This window comes from Helianthus annuus, chromosome 14 (assembly GCF_002127325.2).
Source record: "Helianthus annuus cultivar XRQ/B chromosome 14, HanXRQr2.0-SUNRISE, whole genome shotgun sequence".
NCBI lineage: Eukaryota > Viridiplantae > Streptophyta > Magnoliopsida > Asterales > Asteraceae > Helianthus > Helianthus annuus.
In genome coordinates this window covers 60356108-60380772 of record NC_035446.2, presented here as the reverse complement: position 1 = coordinate 60380772, position 24665 = coordinate 60356108, and the positions used below count along the sequence as shown (strand labels likewise).

The 24665-nt window shown below is 40.1% G+C and overlaps 2 protein-coding genes across 2 annotated transcripts; both read left to right on the top strand.

Moving 5' to 3' along the window:
* The first annotated feature begins 279 nt into the window (after positions 1-279).
* Positions 280-2431, top strand: LOC110906710 (101 kDa malaria antigen-like). Its single transcript, XM_022151806.1, has 3 exons — positions 280-645; positions 2047-2277; positions 2423-2431. Exons 1-3 carry the CDS (start codon positions 280-282, stop codon positions 2429-2431), a joined length of 606 nt encoding a protein of 201 aa, XP_022007498.1.
* Positions 2432-7909: 5478 nt separating this feature from the next.
* LOC110906709 (glutathione S-transferase T3-like) lies at positions 7910-23204 on the top strand. The gene is made up of 3 exons (XM_022151805.1): positions 7910-8228; positions 8315-8859; positions 23187-23204. The coding sequence occupies exons 1-3, from the start codon at positions 7910-7912 to the stop codon at positions 23202-23204; spliced, it is 882 nt and encodes a 293-aa protein (XP_022007497.1).
* Positions 23205-24665: the final 1461 nt, after the last annotated feature.

The window sequence follows — 24665 nt, the reverse complement described above, 5'->3', positions numbered from 1 at the left end:
TCAACAAGAGATCCGCTTACTCTGTCAAATCAAGTTCGCTTATTCGGTCAACTGGTTTGGTCCGCTCATTTGTCAAATTGTTTGGTTCGCTCATTCGGTCAAAGTGGTCCGCTTATTTGTTCAATCTGGTTTTGCTCGTTCATTCAATCTGATTTCGTCCAAGTGTCAAGATCATTTCACGACAATCGAGTGTTACTGTATTTCAAATTACTTGATATTGTTTAAACTGATTAAGTTTGTTTGTTTGCTTCCAGTTCATTGAATTTCAGGTGATTCAAGATGCCAAACAGCGGTGAAGAATTCTACAACACATTCTATAACGCGTTCACTTCAGAATCGTCAGATAGAAGATCTGAGTTGAAAGAATATTCGAGAGAAATTTCGGAGAATTTGAAGTTCGAAAACATGTATGGAAGTCAACAGAAGCCACCAAAGTTGATGAAAATCGAAGACTTTAATTGGTGGAAGAACAGGTTTGAAGGTTGGGTAAAAGCTTTCGCTCCTGAAAGCTGGTTAAAATTAGTGAGTGAATATAAAGCACCAGTGAAAGAAGGAGGAGAGTTAATAGATGAGAAAGATTTTACTGAAAAAGATATAAAAGAGGTTGTGACTGAATATAGAATGATAACGTTGATCAAACAGTCAGTGAGAGAGGATATTATCTCGTTACTTGAACAAGAAAAAACTTCAAAGAGATTGTGGGAAGCATTAGAGAAAAAGTGTGTTGGTAGTAATGAAATTGTTAAAAACAAAAAGAAATTGTTGCGTAAAGAGTTTGATGTGTTCAATTGCATGAAAAATGAATCTGTTTGTAAGATGATTGAGAGATTTGGACATCTAAAAATGGAGCTAGCCAGATATGAAATCTCATATCCTGAAGAAGAGATGGTGGATAAATTGTTTGATGCATTGCCCAATGATCAAGATTGGCAATATTTTGCTCTTATGCTGAAGAATACAATCAAGCCTGGTGATTTAAAGGTTGATTTGCTGATTGAAAGGCTTGAAAGCCATGAGTTGGAGATAAAAAGATCCAAAGTCAACAGTCCAGCGTATCAGCAGAATGTGGAACTTTACTACAGAGGAAATGCACCACAGGCTGGATCTCCAAAAACAGCGTTTTCTGCAGAAAGTTCAAGCTCAGTGAACAATGAAAGTCTTCACAGTGGTTTTCACAGTGGATCTTCTTCAAACACTTCAGACCAATTTGCTTCAAAGAATTTATTCCAGTGTAATATCGCAGTTGATTTGAAGAATGGGCAGAACTTCAGCGAAGAATCGGCGAAACAACAGATGGTTTTCTTGGCATCCGTACATGAATCGTATGAAAGCCTCGTTGCAGGGAAGATTGGCAATACCAATTTGACGAAAGAAGATTATGATCAATTAGACCCCGAGGAGATGGAACTAATGGATATAAGATGGTGCATGGCAAGTGCGGTTCGTCGAGCATAGCGGTTCATGGAGATCACGGGGAGAAAGTCAATTGGGGGACCATCTACCAAACTGGGATTTGATAAATACAAAGTGACATGCTTCAAATGCAAACAAAAAGGTCACTTCAAGCGCGAGTGCAGAAATGCGTATGCTGCTGATGATTCTGAGAACCCGTTCAACGAAGATTATTACAAGAAAGTGATTTACCATCAGAACAAGTCTGAGCCACCAAGATTGAAACAGCCGGAAGAAAAATCAAGGGCTCTTGCAGTTATATATGATGGTGAAGGTTATGATTGGAGCAAAGAGGTTCTACCAGAAAAAGATGCAGTTGGATATGCATTTGTTGCAAATGATGATCATGATGCCTGGTGGATAAGAGACAGTGCGAGATGGGAGATTAGAAAATTGAATGAACCATTTCAAGAAGCACAAAGAGCCAAGAGATGGAATGAAGAGTTGGAGTGTTACATGGATCCACAGGGTAATCCAGTTGTCGATCCGTCAAAAGTGGATTTTGATGCTGTAACCAATTTGTTTCCAAGTGAGGGAACTTTCAACACAAGAAGGCTTTCTGATAAAGGTTATCTGCCAGATTTGATGAAAAAGTTAAAGGAGGTTTTTGAAGCAAGTCTACCAAAGGTAGTAGAGATGAGAAAGAGAAAAGAAGAAGAATTGAAGAAGTTGATTGAAGAAGTGAAGGCTGATGCGAAGACTGCTGCTGAAAAAGCACAGAAATCTGAAGAGAAAGGAAATGCTGAAGAGAAAGAAGGAAAAAAGGAGAAGGCAGTGGAAGATCAGAAAGCTGAGAAAGAAGATTTGGTGCTGAAAGAAAATGAGGTAAATAAATCTTCTGACTCATCGAATGTTGATTTAGTTGATAAAAATGAAAACAAGTGCCGGAATTGCATAAAAGTGTGCAAAGCCTGTACAGAAAAAGATGACATTATAAAAATAAAAGATAATGAAATGAATAAACTTGAAGATGTTTTAAAAATGAAATGTAAAGAAAGAATTAAAACAGAAGAAAGTTTAAAATTAAAAGTTGAGAAATTAACACAGAAATTTCATGATTTTGAAGAAGAAAATAAGATTTTGAAAGAAAAATGTGCCGCAAAATGTGTTGATTGTGTTGAGAAAGAATCTAAATTTCTTGAGTTACAAAAACAATATGATTCCTTAAAATGGTCGAGTCAGAGAGTACAAGAAGCTTATGATAATTTGAAGAGCCAAGTCAAAAGTTTTGATCAAAGACTGTCTGAAACTTTAACAACAAAAGAAATGTATGAAAGAAAGTTTAAAGAAAAGCAAATTGAATTGAACAAATGTGTTGATGAAATTGCTAATCTTAAACAAGTCTTGGCTGAAAAAGAAAAGATTGTTACAAAACTTCAAAGTTATCATAACTCTTCATACATTCTCGAACGCATTTTCAACATCACACCAGATGACAAAGATACTGAAAATTGCAAAAAGGGTATTGGTTCAAAATTTCATCAGGTACCACCACCATTGAGAGACAATTATACTTTTTATGATGAAGAAAAGGTGGAAAAGGGTTTGAACATAGCTGACCAATTACCTGAAAGTATCAATGTGACTTACACCAAATCTGATGATGCTGATGATTCAGAGGTGGTAAGTAAGGTGGTTGATAGTGTTTTGAAAGATGAGTCTACAAAAGGTAAGTTTGAATCACAGGATGAAGATGAAGGAAATCTTTATGATGGATATCTGAAAGATACAAAATCCGAGAAGAATTTGAATGATGATTCAAAAGGATTGGTTTATACCATGATTGGATCGGACAAACTATTCTTAGATGTTGTTTTCCCGATTCAGAATGTGATTTCAGAGAAAATTGACAAAGTTTTCAAGATGGTTGAAATTGAGAAATCTGAAATGTCGAAGTTTGCTGGTAAAGGTTACAAAGGTTCTTATAACAAACCTGGTTCTAAGAAGAAAAACATGAAGGCTGGTTTGGGTTATAAGAAGAAACAAAATCGAAACAAAACTGAAATGCCAAATTTTCAGACAAAAATGAGTTTTGTTCAAGGAAAAAGCTTCACAGAAGAGGAAAAACTCAAAATTGGACAACAATCTAATGCAGAGTTTGAGGCTATGAAAAAGAAACAACATCAGGCCAAGGATGTTTCAAAGAAAGTGTGTTTTAAATGTGATCAAATTGGACATGTTGCACGAAAGTGTCCAAATCCAAAGCCTGTTGATGTTAAAGAACAAAAATCTGAGAGTGGGAAACCAAGGTCAACCAGATTTGATTCGAGACAAACTTGGAGGTATACTACAAACAAGTTTGCCTCAAATCAAAATTGGAAATCAAACCCGAACAGGTTCCATTCTAGACAGACCTGGAATTCTCACACACCCAGATTGAGAACATCCGTTGACATGACAAAACCTCAAACGTTTTGGAAACCAAGTGTTGTTCAAAAACAGAAGATTGAAAAACAGACAAATTTTTACAAACGAGGAACACCAACAAGTCAAACATGGTCTGTTAAGAAACATGTCAATTTGGTAAAAGACGAAAAAGTTGAGATTAAATTTGATGATGTTTTTGAGAAAAATGACAGAAATTATCCAGTTTTACATGGAAATATTCATGTTTAATTACCTGAGTCTAAACAGGCTTGGGTTGCTTTGTTCAAATGATCAAATTGTTGATTGTGCAGGTGCTCAATGGTACTGAAGATTGTGAGATTGTTGGTTGGAGCAGCCTGGCACCGCAAGATGTTGATGAACCCTGGTTTTGCTCGAACAGGGGGTTTGTTTGTTGTTTTGTGTAATATGTGTACTGTTGGATATTAAGTTTGGTTGAATACGTGTTGATGGACTACGCCGAAACCCTCACGGCTGAACAAACATGATTACTGTCACAGATTAAAAACGGTTTTCTAACTGTCAAAATCAATGGGTTGTAAAACATGGGGGTACTTGATAGTAGATTGTCTGCAAATCAGAGCATTTTAAGCAGAAAATGGATGGCGAGACAAAGCTATCAGTATCGGTTTATCAAATTTCTTTAATGGTTTTGCATTTTAGGGGGAGAAAATTGTTAGAAAATACAAAAACATTAGAAAATTTGAAAATTGAAAAAGCCAAAAACATGATAAAATTCAAAAATTTTGAGTTTTGCGTAAAAAGAGGAAATGATAGTACATCAGTAGACAGTTACAGTATGCTAAAGAATTGTAAAGAATTAATAAGCGTTAAACAGTCTCACTGATGATATGTCGATAGGTTTTTATACACTTAGTAAGCTTTTTCGGGATATAAACCTAAATTCAAACTTGCTTATTTCGTGGGGAACACTACTTGGATATATACGTAACCCCTGAAATCTCGTTTGAAAGGTCTCGTATTCTGATATACTAGGTTTTTATACTCAATGATGTCTGGGGTATTATTCCAGGACTTCTGCTGAACGGTAGTTCTGACCTAGTCCTTGGCTAATACTTTCACCAAAATGCTTGAAACACAGCATAAACCCTCAGCATGCAGATGAAACAATAAAATTGATAGTTGCTGCTGTTGTAATGCTAAAAGATCCTCTAAAGGGGACATACTGAAAAGTCGAAACTGATATCTCTCTGCGCATACGGAAGTATCGACCTGAGATCCCTCAGTCCTCGCATACCTAATTTATGTACAGATATCATTGTAGTATTCTCACCTGTAAGACTGAATATTGGGATTCTGGATACGGGAGTATATTCAAGAGGTGGGACACATGAATGAGTTTAAGTTCTTAAAACATATAATTCGTATCCTGAATCAGTTGAAATTTGTATGAAAATTTAAGTGGATCAGTATATCGACAATCAAAGTGAATTGTTTAATTCTTAATGTGTATCTAAGCTCAACGGTACTTGTAACTTGTCAAAAAAACTGATATGATCCTCTGTCGCATACTCAAAACAAAAATATTATTTGTAAATATGTTTGTACATATTTCTTACTGCTTTATTTTTTCAGAAAATACAAAAAGATTTTGATTTCTGCTTTATTTTCGACAACCGATGTCTGAGTTGCTGAGTTTCAAAATCTAAGTAAGCTGATTGAGTTTCTGAAAATAAAACAAGTTCATTAATTTGAAACTTGAAATTTCTAGAAAATTTCAGAAACAGTTTGTGATATCTCCAAGGTCATTAATTTGGACTTGGATGATAAACTGTGAGGGAGTTGGATTCTTTAATGCTGCCATATCTGTTGAGTTGGTTGATAGGGGGAGTAGATTAGAGGTTTTGATTGATGATTTTAAAATGTTGTTACTTATCATTTGTATGAGTGATTGCAGGAAAGATCCAGACTACGATCCCAAAAGCCGAGTCTAAGGGGGAGTCTAAAGACAAGCTGAAAGTGAGGAAGAGTTTGTAACCAGAAAGCTAGGTGTCGATCCCTAAAAGCACGAAAGCTTGACGAGAGGGAGAGCCAGCTGACAAAGGAAAAGTTGATGATAGAGCCAGTGATGAGATCTTGGTGAAAAAGTCAAAGAGAGAAGATGATCAAAGAGAAAGGTTGAAGGATACTTACATTGTTACAATCTGATCGAGATGGCAAGATGATCAAGACTGAAGAGGTGGCATAACAGAGAATGGTCACTGAAGACTTCGTCAATATCCGAGGGGGAGTCTGTTAGTGCACTACGTCTATTGACTTCGTCTTGTATCATGTAATAGAATAGGATAGGATAGAATGTCCAGTACACGAGGTTCGAGATACGAAAAGTGGTGGTTTAGCTAGTAGGTCCGCTTATATGGACATTGTCCATATGAGCGAACCACAATGCAACTAGGTCCGCTCATATGGTAGACCATATAAGCGAACCTGCATTTAACTCATAGGTCCGCTCATGTGGTGTCTCTATGAGCGAACCCCAACCACTATATATAGGTGCACATGTTAGTTCATTTGGTACGGATCTGAAAGTGTAACGAAGTGCTGCCAAATTGCTTCCAGGTTTTAAACATTGTCAAGAATCAATATAAGAAGCATTATAATTAGTTTGAGCGTCTGATTCACTGATTCCGCCTTTGAATTAGATAAACGACTCTTCTGATCGACTCATTCAGGGTCAACGACGATCCAACAGATTTTCAAATTTAGTCAACACATCTATTAATTATGAGTTCATGTTTTCTCACCATTAGAAAAACATCTCTCACAATCTTTGGTCCGGGAACAAAAATACGCGTGGCTAATCCATTGTTACAACATTTTTATAGAAGTATTTATTGAAATGTATATGCTCTGACATACAAGGATACAGGGGCGGAACTATAGTGTTAGTAGCCGTAGCACGGGCTACTGCTCAACCCCGTATTCGTAGTTTTACTTTTGTTCAGTTTTATACAAAGGATACTTGATTTTAGTAAATTCCAATTTTTTCTTATAAGTCCAAACATTTTACAATCCAAAAACTTGTAGAATAATTAAGCTCGAATGATAAAATAAGCCTAAATTAACAATAATAAAATTGAAAGGAAGCCCAAAATATAATTGTTAAAGTTAGCACAAGACAAAAAACTATAAAAATATTCAGGAAACCCCTAAATGGGCTAGTTGCGCCACTGCAAGGATATATAGAAATATTTAAGGCATGTATATCGGCATATGCAATGACAGACCGAAGAACGTACGTCTTTATAGTTGAAAGGTGATCTTGATGTTGTATTATGAAATAGTAAGGGCCTATGAAATATGAATCATGGGTCTTTATAGTTGAAAGTTGACCTTGATGTAGTATTGTGAAATATGAATCATGAAATTTATATTGAGAAAATTGTAACTTTTTTTGAACGTCAATTTTCTTTTTACTCGTGGAATTTGAACCCAACACCTCTTGCTCTCAAAGTGTTTAAAAGCTTTAGCTTTGAAATAGATCACCATCACCATCACCATCTGAAAATTGTAATTGTTATTAGTGAAATATGTGTGTGGAAAACATGATAATTAATATGTATCCTTTTTCTAAGACTAAAGGGTATGGGGGCCGGCTAGGCACGGCTAGGACCGGCGCCGATCCCCCACACCGCCCCCTGAGGGTCGGCTCGGCCCAAACGGCTCCCCACAGCCGAATGAGACGTGGCGCCACTTCAAAAATCTAGCCGTTTGCAACGGCACTTTTCTTTAAAAAAAATCATTTTTCAATTTAAATACCCTCTATCTCATCCATTTTTATACAATTCTATCCTATTCTACTCCCATTCTTCTCCAATTCTCGTCCTTTTTTATAAAAAACACTCCATATTTTTTATACCTTTTTCTCTAAATCATGCATCCTTTCAACCCAAACAACCCCAACCCAAACAACCCCAACCCGAATAATTACAACCCGAACCAACCTAACTTTTTTTCGACCCCCGCTTACACTCCGAGTATGGATCAATCGTGGGGGGCTCCGCAATTTCCTTTTTCGGGTTTCCAACAAACACCCAACGCATTCTCACAAATGTCTCAAGTTCAACAACTCCAACAATACCAAGCGCTACAACAAATCATGCAACACAACTCGTTTGAACAACTCCAATCGCAACCGCCAACTTCCCAAGCGGTTCACCTTGATGATGATGATGATGAAGAAGTCGTCCCCGAATCGCCACCGCAAGAGCTCAACCGAAAAAAAAACATGGGGAAGGGGAAGAAGGTTGAAAACGTACCCGAAACCGCGCCAAAAAGCGGTTCGAGAGCAAAGGAGAGACCTTGGACGAAAGTAGAGGAGGAGGCGCTAGCAATAGCGTATGCTAAGTCCTCTACTAACCCGATAGTCGGTATGAACCAAAGTTTAAATTTTTAATTTAAATTTTAAAAATTGTTATTTTTTATTTTTACTAACGCATTGTTTTTTAAAATTTAGGAAACAATCAAACGGGTGATAGTTTTTGGAAGAAGGCAACGGCTAAATTTCATGAGATTATGGAGCATAGCTCGGATCGTGATGTAGAAGCCGTCTCGGGCAAGTGGCGTAAAATGAGCAAGATCATCAATAACTTTAACGCAATCTATAACCAAATTTACACTTGTCCTCCTAGCGGGAGTAACGAGTCGGACATTCTTAACCTTGCTATCGCTAAGTGGGACTCTCAAAATCCAAAGCCTTTCCCGCACTTCCGAGCATGGAACGTAGTAAGGAAAGAACAAAAATGGACGCCGATTCCAAATGAGGTAGCAACCGCCAAACGGACTAAAACTTCTGAGTCCGGAAGTTATAGTGCGGGAGGCTCCACCGCTCGTTGTCAAATCGACATAAACGACGACCCGGAAGATGACGAGGACGTGTTGCCCATTCACGAGGCGGAACGTCCCACCGGGAGGGACAAAGCAAAAAAAGAGGCGGCCGGAAAGCGCAAAGGGGCCGGCTCGAGTGGAGGGGGCGGCTCGGGTGGAGGGGGCGGCTCGAAGGTGTCACACCCCCAAAATCCACCTGCGGAGTATCACCGCTTGGGAGCGTGACTGACCAGGATCAAGCCACCAATCATATAGAACAATATATATAATAAAAGTAATTGCCATTAAACCAAACCAAATCCATATGAAAGGTGTTCCAAAACATAAGTAAGTTATCATTGTTTTAGCGGAAACGTATAATTAAAACCCAACATAATTAAGTACGGAATGTCATGAGTGTTTAATAAGATAATCCCGATCCAAGCCCACAACGACCAGCTCCTCCCTGTGCAAGCTCCATGTATCTAATGACCTGCAAGGCATGTAACAGAGGATCAACAACTAGTTGAGCGAGTTCACAGAAAGTAAATGCGTAATTGTAAGTTCGTAAGTAACATGTGGCTCTACTGGGCCGATAGTACGTTCTATTGGTGGGGGCTTCCCATGTTGTATAACCACTAGACTATTCGTAACCATAAGTATCCTTCACAACCGAGGATAGTGGTAAGTATAAATACACGTAGGTTTTACGTGAGTATCCTTCACAACCGAGGATAGTAATAAGTATAAGTACACGTAGGTTTTACGTGAGTATCCTTCACAACCGAGGATAGTAATAAGTATAAGTACACGTAGGTCTTACGTGAGTATCCTTCAAAACCGAGGATAGTAATAATTATAAGTCTACGTAGATTTTACGTAGGGGTCCTGCACAACCGAGGACAGTAAGAATCATATGCATATGTGGGCTTTACGCACGTGTCCTGCACAACCGAGGACAGTAAGTAGTATAAGCATACGTAGGTTTACGTATGTGTCCTGCACAACCGAGGACGCTGGTATGGTAGTCTAGTGGTAGTGTCAGTATGATTCTATTCAACCTTATTCCTTCAATCCCATTCCCAACCCTGGGAATCCCATGCCTTAGTAAGGGTGTGAACTCACCTTGGTTTGCTCGGTATGCTATGTTATGCACTCACAAGTAATCAGTCATGTCCTACTGTATGCACGTGTAATAAATCAGTTCATGTTCGTATTAACACGTAGGTAATCTATATCACAAAGCGTTTGACAGTTAACATCATGAATCACATACGATAGTGTTCTTGGTTAATACGTACAAGGTTATTCAGTAACACAATTAACAGGGTCATCATGTTTAACAAGATCATTATGCTTAACCAGATAACATGTTTTCGCAGAACTATTACACTTATCGTGGTTAACACTTAACACCATTAACACATGAAACAGGAATATCGACTTAACTGTACTAGTTCACTTACGAGAGTTAACAAGTAATTAAAGCTCACAACTTAGCAAAGATAATGCTTGCATGATTAACAACGTTACATAATGAACAGGATTACGTGTAAATAACAGGGTACAAATAACAGGGTTAACATCACATCAGACCAACAATCCCCCTCCCAAAAACTCGGACAGTATCACACCCCCTTATGAAGCTCGGACCAACGTGTGTGGGGGTTAAGAATTCGGACCATGTGAGGGGGTTTGGGGCTCAAAAGGTCGGACAGGAAGACATGGGGTCAAAAGTCGGACTTGTGGGGGTTTGGGGTTGAAACTCGGACATGGAAGTGTTATCATAAAACTCGGACCACCCCTTTCAAGGGTGTAATGGTCGGACCAAGCACAACCCACAAACTCGGACCACATAGGGTTATAAAACTCGGACATAGCATTGGGTTAAAGCTCAGACTTCCTGATCAAACAAAAGTCGGACTTGGGCCATTTCATTAAAACTCGGATACATAGCCATCATAAAGATCGGACCCCTTTATTTACCATTCCAAAGTCGGACTAAGGCTTTTAAACATAAAACTTTGACCTTGGGGTGTTTCCCACTTAAAACTCGGACCCTTGATACTTAATACATAAATTCGGACCTAGCATGTTATTCAAAACTCAGACAAGTGTTTAGGGTTACAAAAACTCTGACATTCAATCAAATATTCGCATATTCAAGTTCACAGTTACGTTTCATCAACAACAGTTACGTTTCAATGGCCATTCCAAACCCTAGTTCATGATTTTCACAGTGCAAGATCAAATCAATAAGCCGATACTTAACAATCATCCATCCTCACAAGAACAATCTATCAAACATGCAACTAATCATCATCATCATCACAATATTTCAGAATCAAATCAAAATCACAGGATACTTATATGAAGAATTAGGGTTTCACCAAGAATTACAAGAATCAAGAATTAATAGTAATCAAGCAATCAATAAACATAAATCATTTACCTTGTGTTGATTCTAGAGAAAATGTAGAAACAAAAGTGATGAATGTCTTGCCAATGATTTGGTGATGATTGCTAGAGAATGTGAACTACGTGTTTTGGTTTCTTGTGAAAATGATTAGTGAACAAGGGATTAGGGTTAAGAATCTCTAGGATTTCACTAATTACCCTCTACCTCCCTAAGTATCATATTTTACACATGCACACCATCTCATAACAATTTCATAGTTTCATCACCAAGTTTATGCATTTAACAAATTTATCACAATTAACACATAACCATGCATAATCACACAATGCACTTTATTGTATCAAAACGTTTATAATTCCATAGCAATTAACTGTGCAAATAAACAAGCGATAAATGCGAAATAGAAATCTTGGAAATTCGAGTTGTCACATTATCCCCAACTTAAAAGAAATTTCGTCCCGAAATTTGGTACGCACTCACTGAGGAAGCTAGGTAAGCTGTATTGTTCACTGGTTTTCCTGGGGTGTCACATCATCCCCCCGTTAATTTGGAATTTCGTCCCGAAATTCAGTAGTAGTAGCTTCAGCCTCAGTAGTGGTTGCATTGGTTTCGAATAATTGGGGGTACTTTTCTATCATCTGGTCTTCGCGTTCCCAGGTGTACTCTGGGCCACGTTTGGAGTTCCAACGAACTCGAACAAGAGGGATTCTCTTGTGTTTGAGGACCTTAACATCCCGGTCAGTGATTTCAACTGGTTCCTCGACGAACTGCAACCGCTCGTCGATAGTGAGTTCCTTGAAAGGAACTATGAGAGTCTCATCTGACAGGCACTTCTTCAAATTCGACACGTGGAATACGTTGTGTACTGCACCGAGTTCAGCTGTTAGGTTCAGTCTGTAGGCTACTTTGCCTATTCTTTCAGTGATTTCGAATGGTCCAACATACCGTGGATTGAGCTTGCCTCGTTTACCAAATCAAACCACACCCTTCCAGGGTTAGACTTTGAGTAGCACTCGATCCCCAACTTGGAACTCGAGCGGTTTTCTGCGTAAATCAGCGTAGCTTTTCTGGCGATCACGAGCTGCCGCCATGCGTTGTCGTATTCGTGCTATTCGTTCAGTAGTGTCAACTACCATTTCTGGACCTGTAATCTGACTATCCCCCACCTCTGCCCAACAGAGAGGTGACCGACATTTACGTCCATACAATGCCTCGAATGGAGCGGCTTGTATGCTGGTGTGGTAACTGTTATTGTACGAAAACTCCACTAAAGGGAGGTGCTTTTCCCAGCTATTGCCGAAATCGATAACACACGCCCGAAGCATGTCTTCTAGAGTTTGAATCGTGCGCTCAGACTGCCTATCCGTCTGAGGGTGATATGCTGTGCTCATGTCTAAACGAGAGCCAAACGCTTTGTGCATCGCTTGCCATAGTTCTGAGGTGAATCGTGCATCTCGATCCGAAATAATGGAGGTGGGCACCCCGTGCCTCGAAACAACTTCTTTAAGATAAACGTTTGCGAGGGTGGAGAACTTATCCGTTTCCTTAATAGCCAGGAAGTGTGCAGACTTGGTGAGTCGATCCACGATCACCCATATAGTATCATTCCCACGCTGAGATCTAGGCAGGCCAGTAACAAAATCTATGGAAATTTCTTCCCATTTCCACTGTGGTATCCTGGGTTGTTGCAGTAGGCCTGATGGTTTCTGGTACTCTGTCTTGACTCTCGCACAAGTCAAACATTTGCCGACGTAAGTTGCAATGTGGGCCTTCATACTAGGCCACCAATATGTAGTTCTGATGTCGTGAGACTTATGAGCTTCATCCATCACAAGTTCTCGTAAACCGCCGTATAGTGGAACCCAAATACATCCTGTCACATAGTAGGCGCCGTCTTCCCTTTGTTCTAATTGTTTCCTTGAGCCGCATAAGGCTTCGGCCTTTACGTTTTCTGGTTTCAATGCTTCCACCTGAGCATCTCGTATCTGTGCAGGAAGATCTGACTGAATAGTGAGCTGCAAAGCTCGTACACGCCTAGGTAAGGTGTCTTTTCGACTGAGAGCGTCAGCCACAACATTGGCTTTGCCTGTATGGTACTTGATGGCGCATTCGTAATCATTAAGCAGCTCGACCCATCGTCGTTGACGCATGTTCAATTCCTTCTGCTTGAAGATATGCTCGAGACTCCTGTGATCGGTGTAAATAGTGCACTTGGTACCGTACAGGTAGTGTCGCCATATCTTAAGCGCAAAAACAACAGCTCCCAGCTCTAAATCGTGCGTCGTGTAGTTCCGTTCATGAACCTTGAGTTGCCGCGAAGCGTAGGCAACAACTTTATTCTGCTGCATCAATACACAACGAAGCCCCTGTATCGATGCGTCACAATAGACCACAAAATCGTCTGTGCCTGTGGCAATGAGAGAATAGGCGTGCTGCAAAGCCTATCCTTTAAGTGCTGAAAAGCAGTTTCCTGGGAATCTCCCCAACGGTAGGTGACACCTTTCTGTGTCAGCATAGTAAGCGATTGTGCGATCTTCGAAAAGTCTTTAATGAACCGTCTGTAGTATCCTGCCAAACACAAGAATTGGCGTATTTCCGTTGGTGTGCGAGGCGCTGGCCAATTCCTGATCGAATCTACCTTGGATGGATCGACATGGATCCCATCCCTGTTCACCACATGGCCTAAGAAGTGGACTTCACGAAGCCAGAAGTCACATTTCAAAAACTTTGCGTACAGTTGCTCCTTTCGAAGAAGTTCCAAGATAAGTCGTAAGTGCTGCTCGTGTTCCTCCTGACTCTTGGAGTAGGTCAGAATGTCGTCGATGAAAACGATGACGAACTTGTCTAGATAGGGTTTGCACACCCTGTTCATAAGATCCATGAAAACTGCAGGCGCGTCCGTAAGCCCAAATGGCATGACTAGGAACTCGTAATGACCGTAGCGAGTTCTGAACGCTGTCTTAGAGACGTCCTCATCCCGGACTCTCAGCTGATGGTACCCTGACCTTAGATCAATCTTGGAACAGTAACTCGACCCTTGCAACTGGTCGAATAAGTCGTCTATACGAGGAAGAGGATAACGGTTCTTCACTGTGACCTTGTTCAGTTCGCGGTAATCTATGCACATTCTGAAAGTGCCATCCTTCTTTTTCACAAATAGTACTGGAGCTCCCCAAGGCGAAGAGCTTGAACGAATGAAGCCCTTATCCAAGAGCTCTTGTAGTTGCTTTGAAAGTTCTTCCAATTCAGTTGGAGCTAAACGATACGGTGCGCGAGCTATAGGTGCTACTCCTGGAGCAAACTCGATTTGAAAGTCGACTTGACGATGAGGCGGTAGGCCTGGTAAATCTTCAGGAAACACCTGAGGAAATTCGCGTACTACTGGAATATCCCCTATTCTCTTCTCTTTCGTCGATGCATCTGTAACTAATGCCAGAATAGCAGTGTACCCCTTTCGTAAACATTTCTGTGCCTTCAAGAAAGAGATGATGCCAATCACAGCACCACCCTTGTCCCCTTGAACTTCGAGAGGTTCCTGACCAGAACGGAGAATACGAACAATCTTTTCTTTGCATAGGATTTCTGCTTGCTATTGCTGCTGGAGATTCTGATTTGCAGGTCGTGGGCTCCTGAATCCTTAGCTCCATGGCCCATTTTGAGACACCTCTGGCAACGTCCCTCATTGCACTAACCATCGTGGTGTCTGTTGCTTTCGTTACACATTGGGTGAATTCCCCGATATCCACCCTGCCCCTGACCACCAGAAGTTGGCTGACCCGGGCTCTGGTGATCATTATTCCTGCGCTGCTGCTGAGCTTGAGACTGAACGGTAGCAGAACCCTTGCTGGAATACCCATCCCATTTCCGCTTGTTGTCACTAGGAGTAGCGGGAGTAGCAGAAGTGGTAGCGGTAGTAATAGCGCTGATACAACTAGGCAGCCTGTTCTGCTCCACTGCCCGATCCGTGAGTCGATGAGCAAGACGCTGAATGTCTTGGATATTGTCGAGGTTAGCCGATGTAGCATGGCTCTGAATCTCTGAGGCTAGACCCTTGAGGTACAATTCGATACACTTGCTTGGAGGGTCCACCATGGTTGGACATAAGATGGCCAGTTCGTTCGACCGTTTCGTATAAGCTTCAATTTCTGACCCCGTCATTTTAAAATGGTAAAGCTCCACTTCCCACTTGTGGATGTCATCATGCGTACAGTATTCCCTTTTAATGCGTTCTTTGAATTCGTTCCAGGGGGTGGCGTTAGCAGCTGCCAACCCTAGTATCTGTATTTGCGCGTCCCACCAGGTTAGCGCGATTCCTTCCAAAGTACCAGTGGCGTACTTGACCCTGCGAGCCTCAGGGAGTTCACACATGAAGTTCTTGAATGTGCCACTGAATGTGCTTGGACGACAGTCCATGAAGTTCTGGAATGTGCAGACAGGTTGCTGTGCGTTCTGACCCGTTTCGCGAGAAAAATAGGTCAAGGTTAAGCGCGAGAGTTGGGTCACGAGAGTAGGATCTAACATCCTAGGATAGGTCTGAAATAGCAGGTTATACCTCCTGCTTGTGCGGCTGCAAACGCCGCAGCAACTTGTTCGTTAATGAGAGCCGTCAACTGGGCTTGAGTCATGTTAACACGTCCAGATATGATCGAGCAGTAAAGGTAGCATAAGTATGAATGGTTCGCGAGTAGTGCTATGACAGAAGAGTGTAAGCACACAGGTGTTCTCAAGCAATAACAAATAGTGAGCAATGTAATCTAAGCATACTACGAGCAACGTTCTATGCAGTTCTAGCAAGCAGGTAATAAACATAAACCTTATTACCTAGGATGTTGAGTCTTGCACGTGGAGCGAAGCGTCGTTGTGGATCGTTGAGAGCACTGTTCTGGTTATAGTCTGGTTTTAATAAAAACGTTTTCCCATATTAAAACCAAGTTCTCTATAACCAATAGCTCTGATACCAATCTTTCACACCCCCAAAATCCACCTGCGGAGTATCACCGCTTGGGAGCGTGACTGACCAGGATCAAGCCACCAATCATATAGAACAATATATATAATAAAAGTAATTGCCATTAAACCAAACCAAATCCATATGAAAGGTGTTCCAAAACATAAGTAAGTTATCATTGTTTTAGCGGAAGCGTATAATCAAAACCCAACATAATTAAGTACGGAATGTCATGAGTGTTTAATAAGATAATCCCGATCCAAGCCCACAACGACCAGCTCCTCCCTATGCAAGCTCCATGTATCTAATGACCTGCAAGGCATGTAACAGAGGATCAACAACTAGTTGAGCGAGTTCACAGAAAGTAAATGCGTAATTGTAAGTTCGTAAGTAACATGTGGCTCTACTGGGCCGATAGTACGTTCTATTGGTGGGGGCTTCCCATGTTGTATAACCACTAGACTATTCGTAACCATAAGTATCCTTCACAACCGAGGATATGGGTAAGTATAAATACACGTAGGTTTTACGTGAGTATCCTTCACAACCGAGGATAGTAATAAGTATAAGTACATGTAGGTTTTACATGAGTATCCTTCACAACCGAGGATAGTAATAAGTATAAGTACACGTAGGTCTTACGTGAGTATCCTTCACAACCGAGGATAGTAATAAGTATAAGTCTACGTAGATTTTACGTAGGGGTCCTGCACAACCGAGGACAGTAAGAAGCATATGCATATGTGGGCTTTACGCACGTGTCCTGCACAACCGAGGACAGTAAGTAGTATAAGCATACGTAGGTTTACGTATGTGTCCTGCACAACCGAGGACGCTGGTATGGTAGTCTAGTGGTAGTGTCAGTATGAATCTATTCAACCTTATTCCTTCAATCCCATTCCCAACCCTGGGAATCCCATGCCTTAGTAAGGGTGTGAACTCACCTTGGTTTGCTCGGTATGCTATGTTATGCACTCACAAGTAATCAGTCAAGTCCTATTGTATGCACGTGTAATAAATCAGTTCATGTTCGTATTAACACGTAGTTAATCTATATCACAAAGCGTTTGACAGTTAACATCATGAATCACATACGATAGTGTTCTTGGTTAATACGTACAAGGTTATTCAGTAACACAATTAACAGGGTCATCATGTTTAACAAGATCATCATGCTTAACCAGATAACATGTTTTCGCAGAACTATTACACTTATCGTGGTTAACACTTAACACCATTAACACATGAAACAGGAATATCGACTTAACTGTACTAGTTCACTTACGAGAGTTAACAAGTAATTAAAGCTCACAACTTAGCAAAGATAATGCTTGCATGATTAACTACGTTACATAATGAACAGGATTACGTGTAAATAACAGGGTTAACATCACATCAGACCAACAATCCCCCTCCCAAAAACTCGGACAGTATCACACCCCCTTATGAAGCTCGGACCAACGTGTGTGGGGGTTAAGAATTCGGACCATGTGAGGGGGTTTGGGGCTCAAAAGGTCGGACAGGAAGACATGGGGTCAAAAGTCGGACTTGTGGGGGTTTGGGGTTGAAACTCGGACATGGAAGTGTTATCATAAAACTCGGACCACCCCTTTCAAGGGTGTAATGGTCGGACCAAGCACAACCCACAAACTCGGACCACATAGGGTTATAAAACTCGGACATAGCATTGGGTTAAAGCTCGGACTTCCTGATCAAACAAAAGTCGGACTTGGGCCATTTCATTAAAACTCGGATACATAGCCATCATAAAGATCGGACCCCTTTATTTACCATTCCAACGTCGGACTAAGGCTTTTAAACATAAAACTCGGACCTTGGGGTGTTTCCCACTTAAAACTCGGACCCTTGATACTTAATACATAAATTCGGACCTAGCATGTTATTCAAAACTCAGACAAGTGTTTAGGGTTACAAAAACCCTGACATTCAATCAAATATTCGCATATTCAAGTTCACAGTTACGTTTCATCAACAACAGTTACGTTTCAATGGCCATTCCAAACCCTAGTTCATGATTTTCACAGTGCAAGATCAAATCAATAAGCCGATACTTAACAATCAACCATCCTCACAAGAACAATCTATCAAACATGCAACTAATCATCATCATCATCACAATATTTCAGAATCAAATCAAAATCACAGGATACTTATATGAAGAATTAGGGTTTCACCAAGAATTACAAGAATCAAGAATTAATAGTAATCAAGCAATCAATAAACATAAATCATTTACCTTGTGTTGATTCTAGAGAAAATGTAGAAACAAAAGTGATGAATGTCTTGCCAATGATTTGGTGATGATTGCTAGAGAATGTGAACTACGTGTTTTGGTTTCTTGTGAAAATGATTAGTGAACAAGGGATTAGGGTTAAGAATCTCTAGGATTTCACTAATTACCCTCTACCTCCCTAAGTATCATATTTTACACATGCACAGCATCTCATAACAATTTCATAGTTTCACCACCAAGTTTATGCATTTAACAAATTTATCACAATTAACACATAACCATGCATAATCACACAATGCACTTTATTGTATCAAAACATTTATAATTCCATAGCAATTAAATGTGCAAATAAACAAGCGATAAATGCGAAATAGAAATCTTGGAAATTCGAGTTGTCACAGAAGGCATCGGCGAAAATGGACGAGTTGATAAACGTATTCCGTTCGTTCAAAGAGTTCGCGGCCGAAAAATACACTCACAAGAAAACCATGTCGGCCGACCAAGCTCGAGCGGAGGATTTTAGGATTATGAGGTTGGATCTCGACTCGGTTCCGAAAGAGGAACGAGTGGTTTATCGGAGGATGAAGGAAGAAGTGATGAAAAAATAGACGTCGTAGGTTTTTTTTTATTTTTATGAAATGTAATTTTTTATTTTTATTTTTCGGTAATTTTTTTTAGGAAATGTAATTTTTTTTATGTTATGAAATGAAATTATTTATGTTGTTTTATGTTGTATTTTTTAATTTTTATAAATTTTTTATTAACTTATTAAATTAAAACTTAGGAAATTATAAAATAATGAGGTGGGGCCCCATCCTCCATCCCCCTCAAATATCATGGAGGCTCATCCCCCACGAGCCGCCTACGTGGCGCCTACGTGGAGGCTCATCCCCGTGAGGATGAGCCGAACCATACCCTTTAGTCTAAGATGTGTCTAGAAAACGTAATAATTAATATGTACCTTTTTTTTAAGAAGAGGTGGATGGGTAGTACAATTGATTAAATTTATATCCATACAATTCAAAATTCTTTTTTTTTTGTCTTTTTGTTACCTTTTTACTATTTTAAAGAAATCTTGTACTTCATTTAAAAATTGGTTTCTTAGGTTAGGATACAAGATGGATTTTACGTACGAAGTGTACATAAAAATCCTGACCTTAGATTCTCAAGGGTTATATAACAACCCTCCTAAAACACACATAGACACTCCTAAATGTCCTAAAATATACCCCGACGCGAGAAACGGACCTAAAATACCATAATATTTATAAAAATCAAATAAAAACAAAATACGTGTCGCTCGCGGGCCGCGACCCAGTCCTCTTGGTATGTCGCGGGGCACGACAACATGACACCAGGCCGAACCCTGGTCCGCCACGTGTCAGGTTACACCGCAAACCTATACCCCTGACTCGACCAAGCTATAATCGACACGTGTACTCTTGCGGGCTGCGAAGGCCGGCCTTGTGGTTCTCGCGGGCCGCGACTCGCTGTCCGTCAGGCCTATATAAAGGGCCTCAGGCCTCATTTGTCACCGTTCATTTCTTTTCTTTCTCTCAAAACCTCTGATAGCTAAAATACTCGGGATATAATACCCCTAAAAAGCGAAGCTCTGCATCGTTGTAAGTATTATAACCCTGTTTGTTACGCTACACGATCGATCTAGGGCTCTGTAAGGCATGTCAAGGCTCTGCCTGACTCAGTCGTTAGCGTTCTATCTCGTGTTACACCCGATTGATCTAGGACTCCGTAACGCATGTCAAGGCTCTGTCTAACTCAGTTATTGGAGTTCTGTCTCGAGTTGTACGGTTAATGTGATTTGGGTTATTTTACTAACACGTGTGCATTGTTTAATTTTAATAAATAATAACCAGAAGATTCACCAGGAAGCTTTAGTTATATCTAAGTAAACAATGTGAGTACATTCTCTTTTTGTAAACCTTTTTGTGAGTCAAAATGTTTTACCAAAACCTCAAATGTTTTAAATTACACTTAACAGTGATTAAGTATTTGTGATTCTACAATTACTGCCGGTATGTTGGAGTTTTGTATACATTACTTAAAAATCGTTACTATTGTGAATAGTAGCATGACCACAAGTCGGGATTTCCAGTACCAAAGGGGTAATTGGATAGATATAAACAATGTAAATGCGGATGCTCTCAATTACTGTAAAGTGATAAAACTGTTTTTGATTAAACTGGGATGCACTTGCCAGTATTTCTTGTTGATAAAACCTTTTTAAAACGTGTTTCAGGTAACTTAATGTGAAGCTAATAGAAGCCAGCTGGAGAGCACTGAAGGCTTGGAAAAGTGGCTATAAAAGTTACCTAAATAAAAAGGAGTTTTGTTTTCAATAATAACGGTTTATCCCTACCAATGTACTATCAAATGAAACTTGGGTTTTATCCCAGTTATTACTATAAAAGTTTGGTGTTTAACTCTGATAAAATATTTTCTAACTACGGTAATGATGTCTCATTTCCGCTGCCAAATTAATAAACACCGATACCACCCGCTCTGCACGCTCGCGGCCGCCCGCTCCCAGGCAGGGGTCGGGGGCTGCGACAGAAGGTGGTATTAGAGCTACAACCACTGGTTTAAGTCAATGAAGTGTTTTGCTGACACTTAAATTCTGTGTTAGGAAATAACTTATGTGATTACGTGTGAATATTGTTTTGTGTTATTTGACTATTTGTTAGTTTACAGTATGAGTGAGCAAGGTACATCGTACGCTTATCGTCAGTTAGCTTGTAACGCCTGCGTCCCTAGACTTTTAGCTATTGTCAATTTTAGTCCCTAAACTATGTGCTTCTTGACACTTTTGATGCTTGTGATACTTAAAACTTAAAACTTAAAACTTGGTGAATCTTAATTCTATGAGGCTTGATTCTTTAAGCTATGATACTTAATGCTATGATTCTTAATACTATGATTCTTGATGCTTGATTCTTGAGGCTTGATTCTTGATACTTGATACTTGGAAGCTAGATTCTTGATTCTTACTTTGGTGCTTGACTCTTGAGACTCGTGAAACTTGAGACTTGGTTGAACGAGAGACTGGAGTCTTGTCACTGGCGGAAACTATGAAACTTGGAAACTTTTGTATTAATGATATAATCTAGCTATGTGATACTATTACACAATAATACGCAACGCTTAATCTAACTCGCCAAAACGAATCAACGACGGGGAAACGGAAAGGATGGGATTGACCAAATGGCAATCCGATCGGATAACCATCCGATCGGAGGGCCGTTCAATCGAAGTGCCATCCGATCCGTGCCACACCGCCTTATCACCTCTCACACACTATAAATAGGACCTGTCACATCATTTCTCACTGATGTGACAGCCCCCTTCGACCAGACGCACGCATTCCCTCTTTTCTTCCATTTCTCGGCGATTTCGGTACGTTTTACACTAGATTCTTGTACATCTATGATCTATACACTATTCTTTACATGATTCTCCTTTGAAATCACGCTTTGCACCGTGAAATCTCAGAGATTTGAGCTCTTGAGGATGACGTCATCATGGCGGCTTGTACAAACTGTTGTGTGATGTCATTCTAGTCAAGATCTAGCTCAGATCTAAGGAATTTCATGCGTTTCTACACCGAATCTTTACTAAATCTAGACTTGTCAGCTAAAACTTATGTTTTTTCTTCATCTTTCCTTAACTTTTACTTAAAACGGTGGAATCCAGCCCCAAACGGACTGTAGACTTGATGATTAGTCTGAAGTCGGCTTGGAAATGGATTGTTGCCGGAGAAGATGACTAGAGTACGGGATCTGACATAAGCATTGTTATGAACAGATGCCGGATCGGACGGGGTGATTCCTATCCGATCAGATCGACTGAACATTGATGTGTTTACCATTGTCTCGATACGTACCAAGCTGTCACCGTTAAACTAGAAACTTAGAAACTTTACAAATTGCAAAACGGAACAAGTCATGACGATCGAATGGCAATCCGATCGGATTGTCATCCGATCGAACGGCCATCTGATCGAAGTGACATGTGCCTTATAACCTTTCAACACTTGGAATCTTTTTGAAACTTTGAAACTTTGAAACTTCCATGATCGAATGGCAATCCGATCAGACTGTCGTTCGATCGAATGACCATCTGATCGAAATGACATAATATGAACACTTGGTAGTCTTTTGGAAACTAATCTCTGGATAGAATGACCATTCGATCGAATGGCCATCCGTACGGATGACCATCCGATCGGATGACGATCCGTCCCCACTCACATAAGTCATCTCAATCGAATGGCAATCCGATCAGAATGCCGTCCGATCGAACAGCCATTCGATCAGGTAACTGATCTGACACCTTGCATAATCTTGTTATTCTGTCCGACACTCATCTATTGCAATCTAATGAGGCTAAACCTAAAGAGCTCTCTTTAACCCAATAACAGTCTTAACTGTTAAGCAATCACTGTGAGTATACTCGATCCCTTTTTTGTTTTAAACTTTGGGATGCAACGTGTATTCTATTAAACTATGAAACTTGACACTTGGAATCTAAACTCTATCCTATGTGTATGTGAAACTTGTGATTCCTGATTCTTTATGCTATGTAAACGTGTAATCCAGAGTGTGTAGTTCCGCCTTAACAATAGTAGCGCTATAGGAAGATGCACCTCCCCATTATTCTCGGGGGTATTGTTAGGAGGAATCTAGTTTTCCTTGAGTCTTGGGAAAACACCAAAGCATCGGGACACTTGGGCTATCACTTGGACTGCGAACACTAGAATGGCTGAAACTATTTTGTTATCATTTACATGATGGATATGAGTCTTTTAAATCTACTATGCTATATACTCAAACTTGTATACTCGCCAGTATGTTTTTGTACTGACTTTATTTTAATATATGTTGCAGGCTGATAGGATGCTGTGAATCAAGAATATGCTAGGATGCTGCTTAGAAACACATCTTAGTTAAAAACTAGATGATTGTGTTTGATGATGGATCCTATTAGACAATGTTGAATCAATTTAAATTTTATCGAAATATCTAGTGTTATGGAATCTCATGAGCAATCTGAACGCTTAGTGCCGCACCCCGATGTTTCCGCCATCGGTTGGGGTGTGACATAGCTAGTTCCCCAAAAGATGAAGGAACCTCATCTCAGCTAAATCCCTCAGGATACTCAGCTGACACTGAGGAATGAATATTTATTTTTAAGGCATAGTCTGAGGAACCCTTCACTTCTAAGAAGAGATGATGGTTTAGTAGAGTAGCACATGAGAGAAGAAAGAGGATGAAGAAATTACAACAACGAAGAGAGATAGTAAGAGCCAATAGGGAAGTGAATGCCCAAACTCAGGAAGCAATCAATAGACCACCATGGGAAGAGGAACTAGATAGACACTTGGCAGATTTTCATATGCTAGCCACTACAGCAGTAGACTCTAACCTAAACCAAATAGCTGAACCACCACTGTTACCTTTATTCCCAAGCCAATAAATGCTAGAACCAAACCAGGAAAACAAATTCCCGATACCTGCCTTTGATCCCAATGAGTTACCTAGAATCCCAACCCCAATCTCTTTAGAATAAGATCCCTGGTTAGACGACAATAGATCGTACTCAGCCCTATATACTCCTGAAGAACCAGTGCCAGAACCACCATTAAACCCACCAATGATTCGAGAATGTGTGCAGGAACTCCGTCAGTATGGCGAAAATTTAGTGGACGAAGGAAATAGAATTCGACAGATAGGGGAGAAACTAGTTTGGAAGTATGATGAGAATGCAATGCAATACTGGATGAACGGTACCTAGAATAATACCTAGAGATATGTGTAATTTTGTATTTTGATAAAATAAAACTAAACTAAACTAGATAAACTAACATAGATACCGAGGCATAACTACTAGTGTACTTAAATTCCAGTTGTTGGTGCATATGTCTGTCGAATTCGTCTTGTATCGAGTCTTGCAATAGATTAGAAGGATCAGGGCACGTTGTTCGAGAAAATAGGGATTTTGTGTTGGAAGTCCATTTCGCACGAAATGGTGAAGCCATTTCGTACGAAATGACCATTTCGTATGAGTTGTTCCGTGCGAAATGCGTTGCCTATAAATAGTAGCCTTGACCATTTCATTTGTAACTTTCTGATTCCAGAGCCGAAGTGCTGCTGAAGTGTCTACTCGTTGTAAAAAGCTGTTATATCAATCAAAAAGACAATTAGAGTGAAAATCAAGCTGTTTTACGTTAGTTTCTGCCTCTCGTATTGACAAGAACTTTTCTGAACGACTCGTTTTGGTCGTGCAAACGATCCTACAAGTGGTATCAGAGCTCAGGAGGAGGAGTCCTTACCGAATTCAGCTTGATTTCATCAAATTTCTGACTT